At 38.3% G+C, this 24,037-nt stretch overlaps 4 protein-coding genes across 4 annotated transcripts; 2 read left to right on the top strand and 2 right to left on the bottom strand.

The window, feature by feature from the left end:
* Positions 1–241: 241 nt before the first annotated feature.
* On the top strand, positions 242–3,837 carry LOC102292739. The gene is made up of 12 exons (XM_014340366.2): positions 242–346; positions 1,608–1,643; positions 1,783–1,844; positions 1,928–1,966; positions 2,048–2,095; positions 2,249–2,296; positions 2,428–2,478; positions 2,567–2,605; positions 2,714–3,112; positions 3,197–3,235; positions 3,337–3,408; positions 3,605–3,837. Exons 2-11 carry the CDS (start codon positions 1,636–1,638, stop codon positions 3,393–3,395), a joined length of 792 nt encoding a protein of 263 aa, XP_014195852.1. The 5' UTR covers positions 242–346; positions 1,608–1,635; the 3' UTR covers positions 3,396–3,408; positions 3,605–3,837.
* A 79-nt stretch (positions 3,838–3,916) lies between these two features.
* On the bottom strand, positions 3,917–5,133 carry LOC102291914 (transmembrane immune signaling adaptor TYROBP). The gene is made up of 5 exons (XM_005943142.2): positions 4,891–5,133; positions 4,758–4,778; positions 4,520–4,663; positions 4,352–4,419; positions 3,917–4,230 (listed from the first exon to the last, which is right to left on the bottom strand). The coding sequence occupies exons 1-5, from the start codon at positions 4,925–4,927 to the stop codon at positions 4,174–4,176; spliced, it is 327 nt and encodes a 108-aa protein (XP_005943204.1). The 5' UTR covers positions 4,928–5,133; the 3' UTR covers positions 3,917–4,173.
* A 3,390-nt stretch (positions 5,134–8,523) lies between these two features.
* hcst (hematopoietic cell signal transducer) lies at positions 8,524–10,113 on the bottom strand. The gene is made up of 5 exons (XM_014340371.2): positions 9,997–10,113; positions 9,435–9,514; positions 9,231–9,251; positions 8,886–9,020; positions 8,524–8,658 (listed from the first exon to the last, which is right to left on the bottom strand). The coding sequence occupies exons 2-5, from the start codon at positions 9,487–9,489 to the stop codon at positions 8,615–8,617; spliced, it is 255 nt and encodes an 84-aa protein (XP_014195857.1). The 5' UTR covers positions 9,490–9,514; positions 9,997–10,113; the 3' UTR covers positions 8,524–8,614.
* Positions 10,114–15,298: 5,185 nt separating this feature from the next.
* On the top strand, positions 15,299–23,822 carry LOC102291297 (NF-kappa-B inhibitor delta). Its single transcript, XM_005943140.3, has 12 exons — positions 15,299–15,482; positions 18,865–19,001; positions 19,099–19,132; positions 19,355–19,542; positions 19,630–19,799; positions 20,329–20,434; positions 20,525–20,671; positions 20,772–20,823; positions 20,907–21,064; positions 21,286–21,402; positions 21,546–21,710; positions 21,795–23,822. Exons 1-12 carry the CDS (start codon positions 15,314–15,316, stop codon positions 21,864–21,866), a joined length of 1,515 nt encoding a protein of 504 aa, XP_005943202.1. The 5' UTR covers positions 15,299–15,313; the 3' UTR covers positions 21,867–23,822.
* Positions 23,823–24,037: the final 215 nt, after the last annotated feature.

The following is a 24,037-nucleotide window of genomic DNA, read 5'->3' as shown; positions in this document are numbered from 1 at the left end:
AATACCTAAATAATAAATGTAATCATTTATGGTTGAAATTTGATTACTTTTCTTAAAGTGACCCAAAATACACGAAAATAAAACTCAAATATGACCTTCATTCATTGAGATTTTTTTTAGGTCCACTAATGTGCGTCAAATCAAGGAAAATGTGTAGTTTTAGGGAATTTTGAAACTGTGAAAATGTACATGCCATGTTTATCTATCACATGAATAGTCAGTGTTTCCTCCACATTTGCCCAGGTTTCTGCAGACAAAGGAACCTATTGGTCTTTGAAGCATCACGGTGGAATCGCCAAACAGCATCATAGTAAAACATCAGGGGGAATGATCGTAAGTAACAGAGGTATGAGGTCTGAAATAAGGTGGGCATAGTGGTAGACTGGTTAACACTGTTGCCTCAGTGCAAAAAGGTTCCTGGTTCATATGCTTGCTGTGGCATCTCTGTGTGGAATTTGCATGCTTGATCTACTTCAGTGTATCTAGAGTGGGTTTTTTCCCCCACAGTCCAAAGACTGTCAGGTTAATTGGGGATTCTGAATTTGCAGTCAATATGAAGAAGATAAAATACTTGAAGTGTATGGAATAAAGTTCTGTATGAATGTATAGTTAAAGTGTGAATTATAGTAAGACGAGTGATCATTAAAGCTATACTAAATATAAATGTGTGTACCAGCAGATAACACATGTGAGAATATCTAACAATAAACAAACTGTAATCCATCTATTCTGAACTATTGAAACAGAGATTAAAGGAGGGAATGCAGCAGAACAAGATTATAATGGCATGCGTGTGATTGACCTTTTATTGCTGCTTTGAACGCACAGACAAGTTTGCAATAAGCATTCTTTTGCTCTAAGTGTTCATTAACATTGAATAAATATTGATCATCTGTGAAAAAATATTTAAGGATAAATCATTCATTTATTAATGCAGAACAGGTTTTGTATATATTCTAAATTAATCTGATCTGTTGTTCAAAATTTGTTGCAAACTTTTACTATGAATTCAAAATTGATCTGAATCATAATGTGAAAGCATATAGATTATGAACAGTAAGGGTTAAATGTGATTTACATAATTTTCCTGCTTTTAATATCATTGTGGTTGTACTGTAGAACTAGAGAAAGAAGGGATATATATGAAATTGCAATTTAAATAGATTCACCTGAAATCTTGCACTCTTCATGACATTTGTAGTACCACAATGAATAAATGGACAATGGAGAAACAATACATGTTCTGTGGCCATAGAATAGCCTCAGGGGCATTTCTCTGAAAAAAAAAACAAAACCAGCCACCTGTAATTAACACATAAATGAGGGGAAGACCAGTGGCTTCTGTGAATGTTAAGAATGATTGTTGTCATACTGAACTGAAATGAATAGGCCTTTGTAAACATATCAGAGCCTTTAACCTAATTGTTGCTCCTCTATGTGCCATTCACGCACTGTTCAACACAAAGAAACAGTCTTTGACTAAAACTCAATTTGATACTTCTTGTGAGAATCTATAATTAACTAAGGCAAGGCCTATTAAAGGTCACAAAGCGAGACAAAGCAGCAGCACATAAAAGCCACCTAACTGCACCCTTACTGACCAACAGTGGACAGACCCAGGACCCAAAGTCAGCAATGAAGATGTAAGTCTGGATGGATTTATTTTGCATTTTAAACTTCTGTAATTAAAGCTACTTTCATGTACTAGCCACAAATGAGATATTGCATTAGTTTTGATATAAGTATATATTTTCTAACTGAAATCTTGAATAATTTTTTCAGCCTCTTGTGTTGCCTGCTCCTGCTTCCGTTTGCAGATATGGTGGTGGCAGCTTCTATCAAAGGTAAACCATTGAAAGAGAGTAAATAATTAAATATTGTTCAGGAAACTGTTAATTTTGTAATAAAATTCAAATCTGTCTAACAGGGCAATCCCCAAAAGAAGGTGTGTTAAGCTTTCTACATGGTAAGAACTATTCATGTCGCTAAACAATGCTTGTACCATTGTTTGAAATGATCACAAGACTTGTTCATTGCAAATTTGTAGATGCACTAGCACTTACTACAGAAAGGACCACACCTGCAGCCGTCACAGGTCAGTGCTTCCAAATGTAGCTTTCAGATGTACTCACATCCTCAAATTACTTTTGGTTCTCTATAAAAAAAAATCCTGAGTGCATTAAGGAGAACAGAAACATTTCTAGTAATCGTGCTGTTTTTGTTGTTTACTTTTACTTGTTTAATGCAGCACAAAGGACCCCTCTATGTGGCACTGTGAATGAGCAAGACTCAGACGGTATACTTTTTTGTTGTTTCCTTTTTCATTTTTAAAGAGCATCTAAAAACACACTGAACAAAACAAAAGAACTCAAACAAACAAAAAAGCACAATTACTTTTTCAATAAATGGCTAAAAATTCATTCACAGATATGTCAGATGCCAAATCTACAGAGAGCTCTGAAACCAACAGATGTTCAGGTACGTGAGCAATTTGGATGATGTGCAAATTTAGTAAAAAAGAATGTAATGCTATATCAGTAAACAAAGATATTTTCTAATATTTCAGAACCTGATGCGTTTGACAAAAATGGAGATGAAAGCAGAGGTGCAGTGCTTTTAATCAAAATTATTAGCCAATTGAATCAAACTGTCTGTATCAGTGCGGTGAATGTGGTGATTCAGATGGCATAGCAATGACTTCCATTCTTCCTAGATGTGTCCAAAGACCTTGACAGCGATGAGATCATGATTCCCGGAGCTGTGGCAAAAAATGAGGCTCCGTCAAGGAAGGTGACTGTAGTGGGCAAAGACGGTATGGCAGCGATGGATATGACCAGCAGCCTGGTTCAGGACCATGGGAGCAGGGAGCATAGTTTGATTCAAGGAGAACTCCAAGCAAGCAGAGACAGTGAGGAAGGAGGGATAACAAATGCTTGGGAGGGTGGCGGTCAAAGCACCAATCTCCAAAGGTGGGCCACACGAGGAAAAGTTAATGGGATGAGTGGTATGTTGGTCCATGGCCAAATCAGAGAAAGGCCAAATTGGGATAGTTTGGAAGACAGCAGTAACAGCCTGGCTGGAGTCAGCACCAATAAACAAACGGACTATGATGGTAAGACCATATTCTGTATGACATATTTCCAGGAGTTATGCTGTGAGAAATAAAAAAGCTATACAATTGTTAATATTCCCACAGAAACCAGAGAATATATGAGCTCTGAAACCTATCCAGTTGGTAAGAATTTGTTGTTTTCTTAATTACTAATGTAATGCACACAGTGACTGTTTCCAGAGGGTTATATCAGTGTTTGTGATCCTATCTTTTCTTTGCTTTAGTCCCACAAGAGCACAGGCCCAGCAGCTTGCCCATTCCATCCAAGAGCCATGTCGCTTGATGAGCGCACAGAGGTCAGTTTCCTCTGGATTTGAATCACATTTCAAGTATAACTCCAAGTAACCAACCTGACTTAGAAAACCACTGATGCCACATTGCCCGACTTAATTCCTCACATTTCCTTCACTTAAGATGAACCAGTTTTCTATATCTGGCTTGTGTTCCACATGTTCTGATTGCAGTTTTAACATTTTTCCTCTCTATTTTCAGATTGCATGTCTTCCTTATGAATCACGGATCACTGTCTGTTGACTCAGGAGACTCAACTTAAGACAGTTTGCTTCCACATCCGGATACTGCAGGGACTTTTTCTATCCAAAATTAGATTTTCAGCACACGTTTTTGTTCTCTGATCAAACAAACAAATGTAAAAAATAAATATGTTTTGATTTAACCTGTGCTGGGTGTGTTGGTGTAAGCTGTCAGAGTGTGATGAAAATAAAGCCAACCTTAAATTAAATCATAAATGAAGCAATGCAATTACTTTTGAAGACTTGACAGGATCTGTCTGAGCCAAAAATCTGGTTTTAAAATGTAGTTTCATTTATTATTAGTTAGATACAAATACATATCATAAAACAGCCTAAAACAGGAACGTGAAGCAGCAACAATTACATTTAGTGCCAGGCAGTACTCACTGAATACAACATCAATCAATTAATGCAGAATAAACAAATTATTTGTGAGTAAATGTGACAAATCTTAGTTTATATTTTACATTGTGGAGCTAATTACAAACAGGACACTGTCAGCACTTTGATACTTTTTATGTTATTCAGTCATTTCCTATAGTGCCGAAGTTCACTGTAAACATCTGACTGGACTCCATGTAACTCCTACAGAAAAGTCAAATCAATGCATCATTGTAATACGTATAATATACATTATATGTATTGTTTTGTTTCAAGTGTGTTTTTAGTTAGTCATTTTTTATTTTTAAAAGAGTCTATACATCACCTGGTATGGAGATTCTGTGACCTCTGTTGCCATTTTCTTTGAAATTGATGATGGTACACTTCTTTTGCCTGATAGGAGATTTAGAAGTGTCAGGTTAATGGCCATTTGACATAACACCACTAGGCAAACATACACATGTAAAGAAAGGCACACGAATACAGTGCTCACCACTGTGTGATTCCCATTCCCTCTTTCTCCTCTGATGAGTCGCAAAGCAAAATACAGAAATAGTGATGAAGATGGTCAAGATGATGTCAGAGGCAATAATGCCTATTACAGATTCCATGTTTATCAGGTAACAGGAACCACATTCTGTTAAAACAAAAAAAACCCCCAACAACATATGATTGAAATACAAAAGCCAAACACACACATCATACACGAGCAAAGAGTTGAAGCTAGATACCTTGCTGTCCTTCTGATGAGCCTGCGAGAAAAAGAATAAACGAACCTCAGGTTATAAAAAGAATCGAGGGTAGTCCTGTGTTCCTTTGCTACCATTGCTGTAGATGTTCAAAACCAAAGTATACGCTACTCACCAAACAACGAACCCACAATACAGAGAGCATCAGACATCTTCTAAAGTTTTTGGTTTCTGGTCTAAGAGGAAATGAGACAAGGAGGGTGAGAGCCTCCGGTCCTTCTGTTCTCTTTCGCTAGGCTCTCGCACCTAGATATCGAAAGGTAGAAGGGTTCTCTGGTAAAGGGCTGTCCACAGGGAGTGTTGTCAGGGTGTCAGGATTCGTGAGCATATGACTCTGATAGCAGGAGGAGAAGTGAGTCCACTCAGAGAAGAGGAAGCTGGTGGTTCTGTTTTTGCCACATTTCTGTGAGGAATGCTGCTCTATAAAAAGAAAATATTTGACTTTAATCCTTTAATTTATTTTAATTTTAATTTTTAGCGATGTTTTCATAAAAATAAAATCTAGGCTAGGCAAAGATAAGGAGCTGTGTGAGGTCAGTTTCATTACACCTTCAGTTTCTGCAGAAATACGTGTGATGGTATCTCTGAATAGAGCGTTTCCGCATGACCTGTGGTTTAGTGCGAGCGGTTGGCCACAGTAAGAGCTACCTAGTCTCTGAGCCGTTTTAAAACCACCGGTTTATCTATAAGTCGGGTGTACTGTCTGTAAAAATGAAAGCTTCACTGTTATTGTCAAGCAGATTCCCACATTTAACCAAATATACACATTACTGTTCCCGTAGTAATTAAGAGGGTTAGTAGCAACTGGGTGCTGCGTTTCAGGACACCCAGTGATATATTGAGCACAAATTCAGAATCAGTGAGTGTATGAACATTAAAACAAGACTTGTGTTTTTCCATGTTTTCAGTATCACTATTTTGCAAGACAAATTCAAGCATTTTGACTGTTTCTGATAATTATCAGTGAAACATCCTTGAAGTTTTGTATTTACTTTCACTTTACAGATTTAAGAACATAGTGTGAGTGTCTAACATGAAGGCATTGAAACAGAGGGAGAACTAAGTTAGGTGTTGAGTGGGGAGAGCAATTACTGGGGAAAAGGTGAACACTGAATTTGCGGTCTTATTTGCAGGAGGAGAGCATGGAGCTCTGAGGAGGGTAGCCAAAACTTGAGCTGCACACGAGTTACGCGGTGTCATGTCAGAAACTGAAGGCACAAGGAAATCAAGGCAAGTAAAGAGCATAGACATAAAGATACGAAGCAATGAGGCCTGGTTACCACCATGAGGTAGCTGACAAACTGGCGGAGAGTGGATGACTGCGCTTAGCTATTGCCTCGGTGATTGCTGTCAATGGATGGGAGGTGAGCAAAACATGGAGGTGTTGACTTCATATGATCCAATACAGCATGGAGCTAGCTTGCGTGATTTGAGAGGAATGCCTCTGGCAGCAAGCCCTGGTGCATACTTGGGGTTTGGTCTTCTCAGCCGATCCCCGTAGCAGCGCTGTCCATCAGCGGTCCTTAGTAATGCTTCCAGAGTCCAGGTCCAAACATGTCGACAACTTTCGGTTTGACCATTGGATAGCCGGTGGTATCCGGTGCTAAGGCTTACTTTGGCTCCCAGGGAGGTGCAGAAGGTCTTCCAGACCTCTGAAGTGAACTGAGGACCTCTGTCAGAGACCTTATGGAGTCTGTGGAGTCTGAAAACATGAGCCACAAAGAGCTTGGTGTTTTCGGAGGCAGAGGAGAGTTTGTCCAGAGAGACAAAATGGCCTGACTTGGAGAACCTGTCAACTGCAGGGAGAATTACGGACTGGAGGAAATGGGCTCGCTGGTAGCAAAGTGGGCAGGGATAGCTCAGTAGGTAGAGTGGTGGCCCCATGATCGGAAGGTCGGGGGTTCGATTCCCCTGAACAGCTACCCTGAGGTACCCCTGAGCAAGGTACCGTCCCTACACGCTGCTCCCCGGGCGCCCAATGGCTGCCTACTGCTTCACTGAGTGAATGGGTTAAATGCAGAGAGGGATTTTCCCCACGGGGACCAATAAAGTACACTATCTTCTTCTAAAGTTATATGTGACCAAGGTCTATGGGGGTGGTTAGTGGTTGAAGTAAACCTGATGGTCATTGAGTGCTGCTTTTGTTTTGTGCACTGGTGGAACAGGCAACTTTATAGCCTTTAACATCACTTTGTAGAGTTCCCCACCAAAAGTAATGTCTGATAAATGGGGGTGACAGGTGACATGTGAGCCCAATGAAGTGGAGACATAGCGATGATCAGGTGGCTCAGAGCATAAACCTGAACTGATGTCTTATTAGGTGACACTCTTGACCTTTATTCAATTACTTAGAAATTAATTACTTGGAAGACTGTTTTTAAAATATAAAACAAAATAAATAAAATATAAAATATAAAAATAATTTCAAATACACTTTTTTACACAAACACAGATTAACAGGGAAATGTTGCGTTGTGTAACATTTTCTGTTAATTAACAAAGAAACAGGCAGCAAGGCATATTTGCTACATATCACCGGAAGTTTAGCTTTAAAAGTTGACATCATCCACAAAACTGTGAAAGTAAATGACTCACAAGGTAATAAGAGACGGTTGAAAGGAGACACTGTACATCAATCAAGCACACTGTGTACTTGAGATCAGACACATAAGTAAAGAGATATGAAATCACTTTGGTTAGCATTTTTCATTCTGTGTTTGCCTGAAAGGACAAAGTGGAGCCATGTTAACCACACAGCGGAACCACGCTCCAAATCTAATCATGTCCTACATGTCTGAAATCTAATCAGGTCTTAAATGTCAGCTACAGAATGACCAAGTAGATGAAAGCGAGAAACAAACAGAAAGTAATGAGCAACCGAACAATCTGTGAAGCTAAACAATGTAGAAAAACAAGACTAAGTTAACTGGCTAAAAACCATATAAATGTGTTCTGTGAACATGTCTGAAGATGAAATATTCCTCCATCTTTAAAAAAGAAAAACTTACCAGACACAAGAATGTTTTAGCTTTCTTTTATTAATGTGCTAAAGTGGACATTTTTTTAGCATAACTTTTTATACATTTTACAGTTTGTAAATATAATATGAACATTTGCACAACATCTCCATGTCCCATTAAACTATTTCGATAGTTTGCATTAAATTAACATTAAATAACACTGCTGAAAAATATTAAAGGAAGATTTAAACCACACATCTGATGTCCGTGAATAAAATACTCAAGTTGGAATCCTTGTATATTATTTTTTGTAATCAAAATGCTGTAACAATGCTTTGAGGGCTGATTATACAAAATCAGAGCAAAAATTAAAGTTAAGATTGCTCAAATGTTTCCTTGATAGTTTTTAACAGTGTATTTGAATGTTAACCATATGCAATTATTATTATCACACACAATTAATATTATTAAAATGCAGTACTATTGTAGGGTCCTTATTTTACAATAAACAGTACCTTGAGGCAACTGTTGCTGTGAAATGGTACTATAAAGATAAAACTGGACTGCCTTTTTCAAAGTCTCTACTAAATAAACTGAAACACATCTTATATAACTTTGTAACATATTTAAAATCACAGTCCACATTGTATGAGTATGAAATCCCATTTATGAGACTCTTTTATTTATTTTTTGCAGTATGAATTAACAGGTTGAAGTCTAAGAAGTAAGATATAAAATGTGTAAAACAATGTGTTCAACTTAAAATGTAATAGTTAAATACTTTTTTGTATAATTAATCTTCAGAGGAGATTTCTTTAAAAAAGGTAAACAGTTTTCTACAAGAAAGTTGAAAGTGTTTTCATGCACTGCACCATCCTTTTAGCTCTTGCAGTTGGCCCGGACATTCATATACACTTTGTGAGCTGTGAAGAAATCAGACAAGAGACAGCACAATGGAGAAAAGCTATTAGTTGAAAGTATATACACTTGATGCTAAAATCACACATAACAGAAGAAGTCAGTTTGATGAATATAGTAAAAATATAGTTGAGAAACAGTCTTATAGGTGAATATGAAAGAAAAAAAGAAATCCAATGTGATAAAATAAAAGGGCTCCCAGGGACCGACGAGCCCTTCACCGTCATCTTACCATTATCTATCTTTTGACGCCGAAAACTGGCACATCGGTATGTTACAACGACAATAATAAGGGTCAGCACCACATCTGCACAGATGATGCCTGCTATTGTTCCTGGCTCAATCCTGTAGCAAGACACTGTGCTGTCTGGTAAATACAAAAAGTGAGAAACAGACAGTTAGACAGAAATGGAGTGGGAAGAAAGAAAAAAACCCAAGAGATGTAGAGAAAAACTGAGTCATCACGACTGGTTGCCTAGTTCTGCATTTACTTTTATTTTTTATTTTTTCTCAACATTAAGATTCATTTTTTAAAATGCATTTAGGAAGTTGACACATCATCTTTTTTGATACTTACCAGCAAGTGCTGGAGCAAGGCCTTAGAGAAAGAAAGGGAACAAAGAGGGATATGTTAGTTGAAACTTACTTTAGGCTCCTCTAACAAGTCAGTTAAGTTTCCGTTGTGCACAGCAGCTTGTGGTTTTACTTTCCTGTGTGAGACCACCTTCATTTTGAGTGTGTGTACAAAAAGAAAAGAGAAATACTTTTAAATCATCCTTACTGAAAAAAAGACCAAATAGGACAACGGTGAGGAATTTGTTATTTGCCATCGCCATGAAGGTCGGCTCAGTTATGTTCTATCTGAAAGACAAGAAGAGACCAAACATTGTCCTATATTACATGTTCCAAAGATGTGGAGAATAAAGTTCATGTTACAGTCTCTATTCTTCGAATTTAGATACATTTTAATTTTTGTATTTAGGACAGAACATCTGAAATGTCTCAGAACTGTAGGCTTGACCTCTTTTGTATACTCTACATCACAACGAGACATGATGGACTGTGTGGGTAGTTACAAAGCGATAGAGATAAAATTAGTAAATAAAAAATGCAGAAAATGTTAACATATGTCTAAATCATTACAATTATTTAAAAAAAAACAATAAACAAAAAGATTTAGCTCAAGCAACTGCATTTCATATGCAAACATTTCCTGTTCACAACTTTATAAATCCAACCTTTCCTCGAATAATCTAACCGAATAAAAAGATTCTGACAGATTAAATCTTTAAAATTAAAAATGATGATGAAGAGAAATAAATGGGAGTCCAAAAAAACCGTACCTTCTCTGGTTTGCTGATCTGCCTTCTGCTATCCAAAACATGGTGTGACTTCCTATTCGTTTTCTCCTCTGACGTCAAACTTTCTAACTTCCTTTGGTGGGCTGAAGCACCGTCTGCAAGCTTGTCTCCACTACAGATTATATAATAACAGCTGAGCTCTGACAGAGTGAATCTGTATTTAATGGAGTACAACATTGTTTCCAAAAAACCCCACAATATATCCAATGTTGAAAGGAAGAATGTGGGAATCAGTTTTATTTATTTACTACAGTCCATTGCTGCTGTTAGCTGTTGTAGCTGCTGAATGTGGTTTTGGGTTTCTGTTTTTTTCAAATGTTGTTGCTGTCAGCGTTCACACTGACAGAAACTGTGGGTTGTTAAATGTCACCACTGCTGATGCTTACAACATAACTCTTGGCTACTCCTAAAATCCAGAAAAGAAAAAAGAAAAGAAAAGTTATATTTTATTTAATATGTATATAATCGTAAAATGATATTTCAGGATTCATTTGAATAACTAAACTGTAATAAATACATTTCACTGAAACCCTTCTTCCAGCAATTCAGATTTTGACTTTTGTAAAATTCTTTGTTTAAGCATTTTATCCAGTGTTTGCCAAAATAAACCTTGTATTTTGTTCAGTGCGGTTTGACTTCGGTTTCGGTTCAGGTCAGCAATATTGCACTGCCACCTGCTATATTCTAGCTGTACAACAGCAGAGGGAGCTGCAGGCTCATCTGTTAGACCAAAGATCAATAAATAAGCAGAAAACATAAAGGAGAAATAGCAGGACTAAACACTTAAATTGAAGTAAAACAGTTAAAAGACCACAGAAAAATAAAGGTGCACATTGATGCACACATGGCTACGACTGCTTTCTTGCTGCCACAAAAGCAGTGAATGTATAACCTGTGGGTGAGGTTAGTTACCTTATAGAGGATTGTGAAAAGCACAGATTACTTCTTATACCACATCTATAATGTTAGAAGGAGAAAAAAAAACACTTCCCTGTTTTATTTAATTTAGCATTACATTTCTTCATTGATATTTATTATTGGTCTGAAATTTGTACTTCCACTTTTTCCTTCTATTCTAATTAACATCCATCCATTCTCTTTTGCTTATCCAATTCATGGTTGATTTGAATGGGCAATTATCCAAATGATCCCAATGGGCAATTTGGGATCACCAATTAACCTAAACCAAGTAATTTCTAGATTTTGGACTGAGGAAACCAGAGTAACCAGAGTATGGGAGGAACATGCCAGCAGACTCAGAACCTTCTTGATGTGAAGCAACATATAACATAATAAAACAACATAGTTCAACATTTGAGTCTTAAAATACTTTGGGTTTGTTGGTTACTATTTTAGTAAAGCGATCCACTAGCCACTTCATTAGGTACACTTTGCTAGTATCAGGTTGGACCTCCTTTTGCCTTCAGAAGTGCTCTAATTATTCATGACACTGATTCAACAAGCTAGAAACATTCCTGAGAGATTTTGGTCCATATTGACATGATAACGCCACACAGTTGCTGCAGATTTTGTTAGCTGCAAATCCATAATGACCATTTGAGAAAAGTGAACTCATTCTCATGATCAATAAACTAGTTTGAGATCATTTATGCTTTATGACATAGTGTATTTTCCTGCTCCAAGCAGCCATCAGAAGATGGGTACAGCAGTCATTAAGGTAAGCAAAAATACTCAGGTTATGCTGTGGTGTTTAAACAGTGTCTATTGATACTAAAGGTCTGAAAGTGTGCCAAGAAAACAACCTCAGCATCATTACACCAACACCACCCACCAGAACGACTGATACAAAGCAGGATGGTGGTGACCCCGCCATCAAAATGTTGCAGCAGAAATCACAGGCAATGTTTTTACAGTTTTCTGTTGTCCATGTTCGGTGAGCCTGTGTAACCTGTAGCCTCAGTTTCCTGTTCTTAGCTGTGTGAGTGGCACCCTGTGTGGTCTTCTGCTGTTGCAGCCCATCTGCTTTAAGATTCGACATGTGTGTTCAGAGATGCTCTTCTGTAGCTCAGTTGAAAACTGTTGTGATTTGATTTACTTTCGCCACTGACCTCTGGCATGAACAAGACATGTTCACTACCACTCACTGGACATGTTCTTTTTTTGGACCATTCTCTGTAAACCCTAGAGATGGTTGTGTGGGAAAATCCCAGTGCATCAGCAGTTTCTGAAATACTCAGATCAGTCAGTATGGCACCAGCGACTGTGCCATAGTCAACGTCATTTAAGTCACTTACCTTCCCCATTCTTATGCTCAGTATTAACTTCAGACAGTCTTGACCATGTCCATGTCACTGAGTTGCTTTTGTGTGATTGGCTAATTTTGATATTTGTATTAATGAGCAGGTGATTTGGGTGTAACTAATATTGTGGCCACTGAGTGTATATCTATTATGTTTAGCATTAAAGATATTATTCAGCAAATTAACTACAGATTCTCATTATCCTTTAAATAGCCTCCTTAAGAAGAATACTGTTATTTGTAGACACTTATCTCTTCTGAATATGTGAAGATCAGGGGACATCAAAGAACTGCCATATCTTTGATGGTTACACTTAATCTAATAACATAAGTATGACTAAGAAAGTAAGTTAAAATCTTTAAAATCCCCATATCTTTAAATAGTTTTAAAAAAAATACTTTGAACATAATTTTGGAGCCCTGTAAATAGTTGCTACCAAAACATGAGAAGAAGTCCCCAGAGGTTGATTGTTTACCCTGAAAAGATTCTCTGAAGAATGATGCATAACTTTCTCTGAAAGAAGCTTATTAGTTTTCTTTCTTACTAGGAAAAGTGTAGCTGAGCGTGTGGCAGACCTGAGGTATTTCCAGTAGTTATGTGTACAGGTATACTGGCATTAGCAGAGCAAATGTGGGATGTAGAATATAGATCAAACCATCTGGAGAATTTACTGAGAGGTGGAGCCAGAACTCTCGGTTAGGCTTTGGGCTGGGCCGTGGATGACCACAGCCTGATATACTAAACACAGAAAACATCTTGTGTAGTTTCCCTTCTTTTATCTGCCCTTTCAAGTCTGAGTTGTTCATTGAACTAAACAGAGCTTTCAGCAACAAAAAGTCATCAGGGTCCAGAGTCATCTAATAGAATGAAGACTAAACTTGGGACTGCTGCACAGACAGTTAAAGCCGGATGGGCTTATTGTTAAACTGTGTCCACTGTATGCATTAACTATGCCTACTGGATATAAACTAAACATCTGAAGATATATATCTATAGTATATAGATAAGTAAATATTTCCAACACGGTATATATTTGTATTATAATCACTAGATGGTACAGTCCTTGTTCTTTGTATCTGACTTTCTTCCATTCATTGTTTTTGATCCTTTCTGCTTCTTTCTTCTTTTTCTAAATGGAAAAAACCTAAATCACAGAATTCTCACACATGCAAGAGATGCAAAAGCTTGAAGTTTACCCATTACATTCATTTTCAGCTTGCCATTTACAGTTTTGGATCTGACTAGAGTAGGTCTGCATGATTCACAGATTAAAATAATCCTTATTTATTTTATCTTATTCCTTTACATATTTCATACTGCACTCCGAGGTTCAACCTTTGTCTTAAACTGGCTTTTTCACCTCTGTCTTCAAGGTCACCCTCTCTTTAAGCTGATTTTCTTCTGATTAGCTGCCCTTTGCATACAAAAGGTTTGAATAGCAAGTGAGCATGACTGCTGTATTTACAGACAATGATAATCATATTAAGGACGCCCACTCAGACTGAGAATAATACAGAAAACCACAGACTTCAGGACAGCCTGAAGACTGCACTTTTTGCTCAATTATTTGAGAATTGTTTAATATGAATTCCCACAATGGGAACATGTATGACAGGGCGAGCATTAGGGTCACTATAAGATTTTGTGATGAATGTACAGGTCGCAAGCCCTAGTCCTGAATATATGGAAGTGTGTATTTAGTCCTCTTGGTAGGTTCATATCTGAGAGCATATTTACAGCAAGCACACAAATGGAATATCCAAACCTTTCAAAAATAACTAAACCCACAGCTAAATATCTGATGAGACACATTTTTCCTTTAACATTGTTTGTTTAGTAGCACTTTTTCACAATTACACATTCTTTAAATATATATTCTAAACTCTTTTTTCCACTTGTTTACATCTTTCTGCATTATTATGTTGTTCAACCGCTCTCTGTGTTGTCTGACAATTGTTTATGGAGAAAGTAGGCAAAAAAAAAAAACCCTAAACATATATATTAGTCATTTGGCAAAAAACAAAAAACAACTCACCACCAAGTTGGATGTTTTGATGTTGTTTTTCTCTTTAGGTGACACAGAGATTCCCGTAAGACTTTATCTATACTGGTAACAAAGATAAGAGAAAGATAATATGTTTACATGGAGTTTACATACAGTCCACAAAGAAGAGCTGGAAAGGAAGGTCTGGGCATCTCTATTGACACTGCGGGCAGCAGAATGGCAGAAAATTGATATTTTAAATCATAATAAATACTCTGTTTACTGTAAGCTGAGATCACATTTTTTGGCTATAAAAACAAACTTGATAGGAGTTCATTATCTTTAGAACGTTATATAAGTCATAATAACAGTAGGTTGAGATAACGTGTTACTATATTTCTTTAGTTTTCTATCAAACGCTGTTTTGCATCAGCGCAATATTGAAAATTTCAGATCACTTATCTCTTTGTCAGTTACTACTTTAACATTTAGGCACTTGTTGTACTTTTGCGATCACTTCCACGACCTTTTTGATTCCACACATCTAAAACTACCAACTTGAGATGAGCTTTTGAAAAATGACATAAGTGTCATTATAAACTGAACAACAAAACAGTCAAGGAGTTCCAGCTTGTTTAGGTTTTTAGCGCAACGTAAAAACTAATGTATTTCGCCGTCACTCACTTTTGTCCTCAAAATGTACTTCAAGTATTAAAAGCGAACGTACTCTATAAGCAGAATGTCTGATTGTGTTTATTGTTAGCCTACTACGAGACTGGACAACCCATTACTAATTCCTGAGGCGGTTTAGTCGTTCAGCTGGTGCAGGGTGAAGTAATGGTAACCATTTATAAATAAACGCTCTTCTGTCCGAAACAGCGCCTAAATATAAACAACTCTTTATTCACTTGTCATACCTTTTGCTCGCATAACTCACAGCTCGTTCTGACACTTTTATTTTATTATTTTTTTTCTTTCTGCTTTTCACGCTTTGCCCTCCCTCCTCGTGCTCGAGGGCGTGACCACAGCTGGGGGTTGAGGGGAAAGGGACTGCATGCTCTGTGTGGAGCACTATCACAACAAGAAAACAAGCCAGACAGACTACAGCGTGGCAGAGCGTCAGAGATCCCTCGGTCATCCCTCATTGAAAAGGTTGGCGAGCAAGCGGACGATCTGTCGAAGACTTCACAGCAAAACAGTTTCTGACATGCACTTTGATAAATGTGAGTACGTTTGTGCTTTTGATGCGGCAGATTAGAAGCCTGATCGTGTGAATAGTTTGACTGTGATGACAACACCGCTAACTCATTACTTTGTATGTTTTTCGGGTTTTTATATAGACAGGGATGGTGAAGCTGTTTCTCTTTTTTGTGTTGTGCGTGTGTGTGTGTTAGAGTTTAATTACAATGAGGTGTCATTTAAAAGCTTACGTCGACACAGACCTCCTATGTCATCAACAGGACAGGACACATCTGATAGGGTTTTCTATGAACTTTAATCGGGATGCTGCCTCCTAAACGTGGCAGGAATCGCTCTTTTTCAGCTCCTGGTGTGCTTTTATAGTCAGACTATGTTTGCCACGCTATGCCAATAGGGGGATGTGTTTTTGATATGAATAGAGTACAGTGAGTTCAGTCATTTCACTGGTGCTTTCATGCACTAGCCTTCCTCTTGGCTTGGTTTTTCATATATGACATCACAGTTCGGGTGAATCCAACAAGCAGGACATCATTTGGGGAAACCCTAATACACCTCCACCCATGCTAGTATGTTTTCATTTCCCCATTTTATGATTAGTGCCAGACAGGCAGGCTGTGTGACGTGACAGCATCTTGTTTGCTTAAGCTTATTTGTTTATGGTCTCCCTTAAAAAAACAAGCAGAACGATTACATATTCAGCTCTGCTAAACCACAAAATGAGGAAACTGGCTGTATGCTTCTTTCTTTTCACCGAGCATAGAGCCAAAAGAGAAAGGTCGTCGGAATCCCCAACCGCCCACTCACATGACTCAATGTCCAGGGGTTTCCACAAAACCTATTTGAATATAGCACAGTCTAGCCCAGAGCTGCGTGGGGGTTAGATTAGTGTAAACCCAAATGTATGTGCATGCGTGGGTCCCCCAGGCCATTTCCTGGCGTCTGGCAGCCTACAGGGCAACTTCGATCAACTGGTGGCATCTTTTCAGAGATACTTTTGAACAGAGAATATGCACTTATATTGCAGCATTACATCACCGGGCCAAAAGTGACATTTTGATATAAAGTAAAAATGAGTCAGGATTGAGTAACCTATAGTAACACCTTTTGAACTTGAAAATGAAACTTGCGGCCCTGAAATGTACAGACTGATGTCATGTATTCTCATTAAGTGACCTTTATTGTGTGCTGGTGGGGGGGCATATGACACACAGCACCATGAGCTTATTGTCAAGGACTGGTTTTTAAGTGGAAGTGAGATTATTGTTTCTTTTTTTCCTCCTTCTACTTTGAGAAGAAGCGACACAGCTTGCCAACAGAGATCTACAATTTTTTCTTTCTTTTTTTTCTTTTTTCATCTCAGTGGTCGAATTTGCATTTTTTTTCCGGAAGCGCACACTCTGTGTGTTTGCTTTGGTGAACGGGGCTGTGTTGTCCCTGTAAGGCTTAATATTCATAAAGTAAAAGCTAACAAACAACAACAACAACAACAACAACAACACAAACCCCAAACAAAACAAAACAGAGACGTGACAAAAGAGCAGACTTCTTGTGCTCTACCTTCCAGACATGGTTCAATAGAAAGCACAAGGCAACTACACGTGTTGAGGTGACAAGCCTGTGACACACCAAGGCAGGAAGATGTGGTTTGCCATTGTGTAGCGTAACGGAGCGGTACTACAGGAAGATGTCATAGAAAATAAGCAGTGGTTATCCCATACTACAGCCTTTCTGATTAATCTGTCTGGTTTGCTTGGCCACATTATCTGTGTTCCTAATGGAGGAGGTTTTGCATAGCTTTGTCTTTTGTACCGCAGTTCCACAGACAGGGTGGAAATATCACTTTATCTTACACATGTGGGGTGAAGTTTTTGAGGAAACAACCTGTGTGGTCACAACATCTCAGCTGGAAACATCTGAATTCTGTTTTGTAATATTTGTTTCCTATTTTTCTGATTTCCTTTACCTGTTCAGTGGAAATGATACTTTGGTATCAGAAAGGGAAAACACACTCACTGCATAATGGACTTGATGTGAATGTATGTGAAAGGTGAGCGTGGAGAAAATGAGATGTGATGAGAGTTGTACAGCTTATGATTCATTTGATAAATGAATCATAAGCTCACGACTCACTTTATATTTCTTATTCTGATGCTTTCATACCTTTTAAGCTTCATTTATATCAGTGATATTTATATCATTAGGCTGGTTGACAGTTAACCCTCAACAAATCAAAGCCAAGTGGCACATAGACTCCATAGAGTACACAGTGAGAGTAAATCCACTTCTGTAGACATAAAAAGGCTGTCTGTGATCAGACTTCATTTATTCGTTTGAAGGTTTAACTTTTTGATAAGCTAAGTTTTAATGGCTGTAAACAAGTTTGTCCTTTTGTTGGAAAACATTTCAAATTGATATTTCCAGACATGAAACGCTCATTGCATTCATTCATTAGTGGATTAACAGAAAGAAAAAAAAAAGGCAGGTATTCAAGCGTTCTCTGCTTTCATTTTTCAAATCTCAAAATTTGCATCTTCACCCTATTTTAGATCTTTGTAAAGTAAGTCTGTAAGAAACAAGAAAAAGAAAATGTATCTTTGGCTGTAGAAAACCTTTCGATACTCCAAGACATTCTAGACGAAAGCAAACAAATGACTAGTGTTGATTAAACATTGCCTCTGATATCGATTAAATGTCACCAGTATATAGTCATGTGATTAAAGAAGTAAAAAGGCAACAGAGAGAGAACATACATCTAAAATTTACATTTTGTTGTCATTTATGTACATTTGAATACATTTAAAGACATGAATCACACAGAAAAAAAAGAAAAGAAAAGTACGCTCATGCCCATACACTTACCACACCTTAAAATCAGTGAAGTTGGAATCAGGTTCCAATCATTAGTCTCGCTTGTGTAACAAGTTGAACCTCTGGGTCTGTTGTTCTCATCTCCCTCCATTAGGCCAAGGTCTAAAGAGCTCTCTAATAGAGGTATCTAAACACAAAAAAAGGTTGTGGATCCCTGTAACTGGGATGAGATTTAAGAAGTCTCAAATTTGTCCTTAATTGCACCCTTCGCTAAATTGAGGCTACATGATTTGATGGTCCAAAAATGATACCAAGGAATCACAGGGTCTGCAGGTGACTCTTCTGTTTGTGTCTAAGTGCATCTACAGAAACAAAGACATTCAAATTTGACCTGCATTTGGTCACATATAGGCATAGCTAGGCAGACCAAACCTTTAGGATCATTATGGTGTATACAGCTGGTCACGGGGACAGTAGACAAGGAAGGAACCTCACACCAACTGTGAAGCAAGGTGGTTGGAATATCATGATTTGGACTGAGGAGGCTTGCCAGTATGTTGAAAAATTGAGCAATTTCCATATTACTTACTTTCCCAGCGCCAAAAGAGAAGCCGTGTTGCACACTGCCCACAGTGAAAAAACTCTTGGAGCAGAAGAGAAGACGCGAGACGTCCTCTGTGCCACCCTGCTGCCCGACAACCAGCACAAGTCCTGTTCCTCCAGCTACTGTTACAGTAAGCCAGCACATATAGTACCTGTGCATTTCATCAAATTTTACATTATCAGGATTTGATTGTTCACAGTTTTTCCTGCTTCTTCTTCTTTTTGCAGCAATTGCCTCCATCAGAACCATTTTCCTGTACAGGTAAGGACTGGGCAGCTTCTGTTAAAGACTAAATGCAAAAAACTTTGGATGTGTAGGCATTAATAAGCATTTTTCTTATTAATACTGACCTCAACTATTGCAAAAACTATTGCAAATGATTGCAACACAGAGAGTAGAGAATCAACCAAAAGTATATCAGAGATCTTGTTATTTAAGTAATTTTATCTTTTCAGTGATAAAAAGAAGTTTTCTTCTTTCTAGGTGCAGCAAGTAGCTACTCAGACATGGCAGTGAGCTATGAGCAGTGGGCCCCAGGTCCTGAGTCTACACTCAGTTTCTATGGCAACCAACCAGGAACCAGCTTTACCACAACCTACAGCCACACAATGACACCTGAATACACACAGCAACCAGTCCATCCATTTGTGGAAACAATGTCCCAGCCATATGTAAGTGTTAGCCTTTGTTTGCAGACTTTGCAAGTTTGATAATCCTATCTTGAGTTTGTTGAGTAAAATCTGCATTCCTTTGCACAGGACTGCCTGGGGGCTCTCTCAGATTCTTCCTGGTCACTTCTGGACCCAAGCCAGACCACACAGCTGACTTTCAGTTCAACAATGGATACCACCAAGCTCGAGGAAGCCAGAATGCTGCTTAGCAGGATGGACTACAGCAGAACTACCTGCCAGGATGAAGACGGAGACACGTGAGTGATCATGAGTGTGTTAGCGGGGAGTGTTTGGTTTATACCGGCTATTGAGATTTAAAGAAGAGAATAAAAGTCAATTTGCCAGTGGGAAATGTGGACTGAGGTTTCAATTTTAAGTTCTAGCCTGCATTACAAACATTAAAATACAAGTAAGTGTTAATTCTTCTAGATATTTTGCAATGCAGTGCGTGTTCACTTTCTGGACCCACGCAAACCCCCGCTGATAACTTTATTGCGCTCTTTGAACACGAGTACACAATTTATTTACTTTCCTACAGTTTCGTTTTCAGTCGTGAGCTCAAAGTGAGAACCCATTTGGTAATCCTAGACAGATGAATAAAGAAAAAAAAACTAAATATGAAAATGAGTCAGCCACTCATGCTCAGTGACAATTACAATCTTACAAATTCTATTCCTTGTCACAAGTGAACTCGTGAGAGAAAATAGAGTGAAATTGGCTGTGGGGATTACCACAATTATGTAGTCTCATTCATAACTAATTTGTGATGTGTTCTTTCTCTATCAGCATCCTGCACATCTACACTGCCAAGGGACTGAGAGAGTGTGCCTATGCTGCTGCGGAGAGGCTGAGGGATGTAGGGAGACTTGATGCAAAAGAACACAAGGGAAAGGTATGAACAAAAAAAAAATACATCATTCAGTTTGATTGTTGTTGACATGGTCTCTTAAAATACATGTGTATACTACCTGTGCTTGTGCAGACTGCTTTACTGGTGGCAGTGACAGCAAACCAGGCAGACATTGTCCAAGATCTGCTGTCTTTGGGAGCGGACATCAACGCCTGTGACGTTAATGGACAAACCGCTCTTCATCTGGCTTCCCACTATGGATTCCCAGGGGTTCTGCGGGTAAAGCTACAGTAACTACTAAATGACTTTGGTATGACTTAAAAAACAAAACAAGCAAAGATAAGAGTGAGGAGATCTAATCAGCGATCTGTTTCTGCAGGCGATTCTGTCGAGCAGGCCGGCCGTCAACCTGGAGGCCCGCAATTTTGAAGGTAAAATAACATCTTTGCTTTTAGCTCCAACTCCAACATATTTACTGGAACCCCTAAAAGATATATATTTTTCTTTGTCTCAGGGATGACCCCTCTGCACTGTGCAGCCATTTCTCACAGTGTCACGGTGAAGGCTTTGTCTACCAATGGGCATGCAGATGTTAATCTTCAGACCAAAGCTATGGAGAAGCTCTCCTGTGTGCAGATGCTACTTGGTGCAGGGGCATCCCTTCTCAGTCAGGTAGGTCAACTGTGAAGTTCAACACAGTAAGGCCTGTACTTCAAGGCAGAATTTTCAGCTACCTGGGGTTTTATCTAACCAATATGTCGTCATGCTGCCAACCATTCCCCTCTTTGTTCTCTCTTTTGTTTTCTCCTTGTTGCTTGACGCTTTTTAGCGGTTCTAGTCTGACTTGTGGTTTCATTATGTCTCTCCCATTACTTCCAATTCTCCAATTCCAGGAAATCAAAAGTAACAAGACTGTGCTGCATTTGGCTGTGAAGGAGGGGAACATTGATCTGGTGCGTTATCTGCTGAGCATTCCCCTGCCGAACATGAAAGACTTTGTCAATATGAAAGTGAGTCCCACACTGACAAGAAACTCAGAGCAGAATTTTATGCATACACGTGTTTATGCGCAAATACATAATGTGTAAGCGTACAGCTATAGCTGTCTGTGAACAGTCCGAGTTATGCGGCTTTTATATTTTTCCCCCCACAGGCTCACGGCCACACAGCTTTACACATGGCAGCCGGTCTCCATGGTAACCTCCACCAGGAGGTGATCCTGCAGTTGCTGCTGAGCAAAGGAGCTGATCCCAGCATCCGCAATCTGGAGAATGACCAGCCAGCTCACCTGCTGCAGAGCGGCCTGCTGGGAGAACAGGTAATCACCCATATCTTCACTTTTTTTTTTGTGATTGACTTGATTTTTCAGTTTACTTATATTAATTTATCTCCTAACTTGTAGCTCAAGCTCATGCTGAAGAAACGAAGTGCTTCCTCTCGTCGACGTATCGTGTCCTTGCAGGACCAGGAATGACTCAGATAATTTGTAGTCCCATTTTGGAGGGAATATGTCTTTAAGATAGTTCCTCTGTTGAGAAGGGGGGTTTACGTTTTATTTTGATGACACTCTGGGAGTATCCAGCCTATATATTGATGAGTAAACAAGACTACTTTGGTATATAAATCTCCAAATGCTGTGTAATTCACATTGCAATAGACAAAGGATGCTTTAATTCTAAAGCTTCAAATTTGCTTGGTATTTAGTTTCTGTAAAACTGTAGTGTTTTATTTATTTACTACTCTTAGGCAGAAGTATTCCTCTGTGAGTGAAGGATTTCATTCCGAAATGTGATATCTCTGTGAAGACTTTTCCACGAAACGCTGTTGCTAGAAATCAGGCATGCATTTGAAAGTTTTTAAGTAACATATTTATTTTTTTAACATTTTGCAATGAAACAACAGAACTACAAAACATTAGCATTAGTTATTGGAAAAAAAAAGTAGTAGTCGAAGGTGGAGTAATATTTATTTTTCTGTTAGGCTAAACTCCCGGTTTTATGTTGATTTCTGTGAAATCGTGAAAATAAGCTCCAGGACAATGTCCCTGAAAGACCTCTTGTTGTCTCAAATCCCCCTCGTTGAAATATTATCATAATGATACAATGAGTGATGGTTGTCATATCAATCAGTATGTGTGCTTCATGTGTGTTTGGAATGAGAATAATCTGTTGTACGATTGAACCTCCTTTCTGTATGCATCATACATATTTGTGTAACCTCAGGTGCACTTTCCTTTGTGGAAAAGGAAACTTTAAGGGTAAAACCTCTATGTTTTTAAAAATGATTGTGACAGACAATATGTTTTTTTTTTCTTTGTCGAAGAGGCATTACATGAGTAAGTGTGGTGACAAATTGTCTGACTGACTGTACTTTTTACTCATGAGTCATGAGTGCGAGGACGATAACAGTGCTTAAATTCCATCAGGTTCTTTTGATCTTCGGGGTACCCTTTGAATAGTCCCGTTTACATTCGGCTTCAGAAATTAGCAGCATGGAAAATACAGCAACACATAAGAAGCTTGCACTTTTGTTTACACTCACAGTATTTATTTTTCAAGGCCAATTTCAACCAACCTTCACTGCAATGACAGTGAAACTTAATCACAGATTAAATGAGTGTAATCTGAGTGACAAATAAGCCTCTCACTTATGTGTCATCCTTTATATTAGACACGCTGTAAATTCCTGTAAAGCACAAAGGAAATCTCACAACAAAACCACATAACATTTCTCATGAACATGCTTTTCATTTGCTACGCTCTTGCTTCACATGAGAATAATTTCTGACATTCTTATAACAAGAGTAGATGGGATCCATTTGAAAGTAGTCTCCCTTTTAGCCTTTACAGGGAATTGAATACTGTTGCTTTAGAACTGAATCAGCTCTGACTGTTATATTTGTAAAGGTAACCTCAAAATGAATGTTGACTTTTCATTTATTTCATTTTGCAAATTTTGATTTGTTATGATTTGGTTTTTCCATCGATTGGTTTACCAGCTGGATCTGCTGTTTGAAAGATCCTGCGCAGGAGAAAAAAAAAAGGAATAAATCATAAAGACGAATGTTAAACTGGCTCAATGAATGCAGTTTCATTTGCTGTACACATGATGGACACATTTCTAATTTTGTAATCATGCTCTTGATTTTATTGTTTTACAACAGTAAAAGATGTAGAAGAGAAACCACACCCGTTTCCTGTGTTTGATGTGAACATTGAGTGTCCTTGTCATTTCTTTTTCATCTTAAACACTACACAGAGTAATCTACAGACAGAGGTTTTGCAGCTTTGCCAAATAATATGGGATGAGGTCAGGTTGTATAAGAAAACCCTGTTTATCAATCACCCATCAGAGGTATGTTATCCATAAGAGGAGTGGCCACCAACACAGCTGATCTACTTGTATCTATTTGCTAGCATGGGCTTCTGTTTTTGTTTTCAAGCTTGTGCTGTAATGCCTATACAGTTGGAGGAGGTACTGCAAAAGAAAAGGAAATAAGTCAGAGAGAATAATGGAAAAATAGCAAAGTTTTAGCGCACACAGTCACTCTAAACAGTTCCATCTAGATAAATGAAATTACCTTCTGTCTTTGGGATTTGAGTACCAGATGAGCTGGAACTGCAATTAGAAAAACAAAGGAGGAAA

Source organism: Haplochromis burtoni, unplaced genomic scaffold (genome assembly GCF_018398535.1).
Source record: "Haplochromis burtoni strain Fernald_Lab_line unplaced genomic scaffold, NCSU_Asbu1 Contig_120, whole genome shotgun sequence".
In the NCBI taxonomy this organism is placed as follows: Eukaryota; Metazoa; Chordata; class Actinopteri; order Cichliformes; family Cichlidae; genus Haplochromis; species Haplochromis burtoni.
This window is presented reverse-complemented; position numbering and strand designations above follow the sequence as displayed.

Excerpts from the sequence above, each read along its gene's own strand:
- LOC102292739 (XM_014340366.2), top strand. Across the intron at positions 2,606-2,713 it reads AAATGGAGATGAAAGCAGAG|ATGTGTCCAAAGACCTTGAC; the intron begins GTGCAGTGCTTT and ends CATTCTTCCTAG. Across the intron at positions 3,236-3,336 it reads CTCTGAAACCTATCCAGTTG|TCCCACAAGAGCACAGGCCC; the intron begins GTAAGAATTTGT and ends TCTTTGCTTTAG.
- LOC102291914 (XM_005943142.2), bottom strand. The coding sequence starts at position 4,927 with ATGTCTGATGCTCTCTGTATTGTGGGTTCGTTGTTTG. Across the intron at positions 4,779-4,890 it reads TATTGTGGGTTCGTTGTTTG|GCTCATCAGAAGGACAGCAA; the intron begins GTGAGTAGCGTA and ends TTTTTCTCGCAG. Across the intron at positions 4,420-4,519 it reads GGAATGGGAATCACACAGTG|GCAAAAGAAGTGTACCATCA; the intron begins GTGAGCACTGTA and ends ATCTCCTATCAG.
- hcst (XM_014340371.2), bottom strand. The coding sequence starts at position 9,489 with ATGGCGATGGCAAATAACAAATTCCTCACCGTTGTCCTATTTGGTCTT. Across the intron at positions 9,252-9,434 it reads CCTATTTGGTCTTTTTTTCA|GCCTTGCTCCAGCACTTGCT; the intron begins GTAAGGATGATT and ends TCTTTCTCTAAG. Across the intron at positions 8,659-8,885 it reads GCGTCAAAAGATAGATAATG|CTCACAAAGTGTATATGAAT; the intron begins GTAAGATGACGG and ends ATTTCTTCACAG.
- LOC102291297 (XM_005943140.3), top strand. The coding sequence starts at position 15,314 with ATGCTCTGTGTGGAGCACTATCACAACAAGAAAACAAGCCAGACAGAC. Across the intron at positions 19,002-19,098 it reads TTCCTCCAGCTACTGTTACA|CAATTGCCTCCATCAGAACC; the intron begins GTAAGCCAGCAC and ends TTCTTTTTGCAG. Across the intron at positions 20,672-20,771 it reads GATTCCCAGGGGTTCTGCGG|GCGATTCTGTCGAGCAGGCC; the intron begins GTAAAGCTACAG and ends CTGTTTCTGCAG.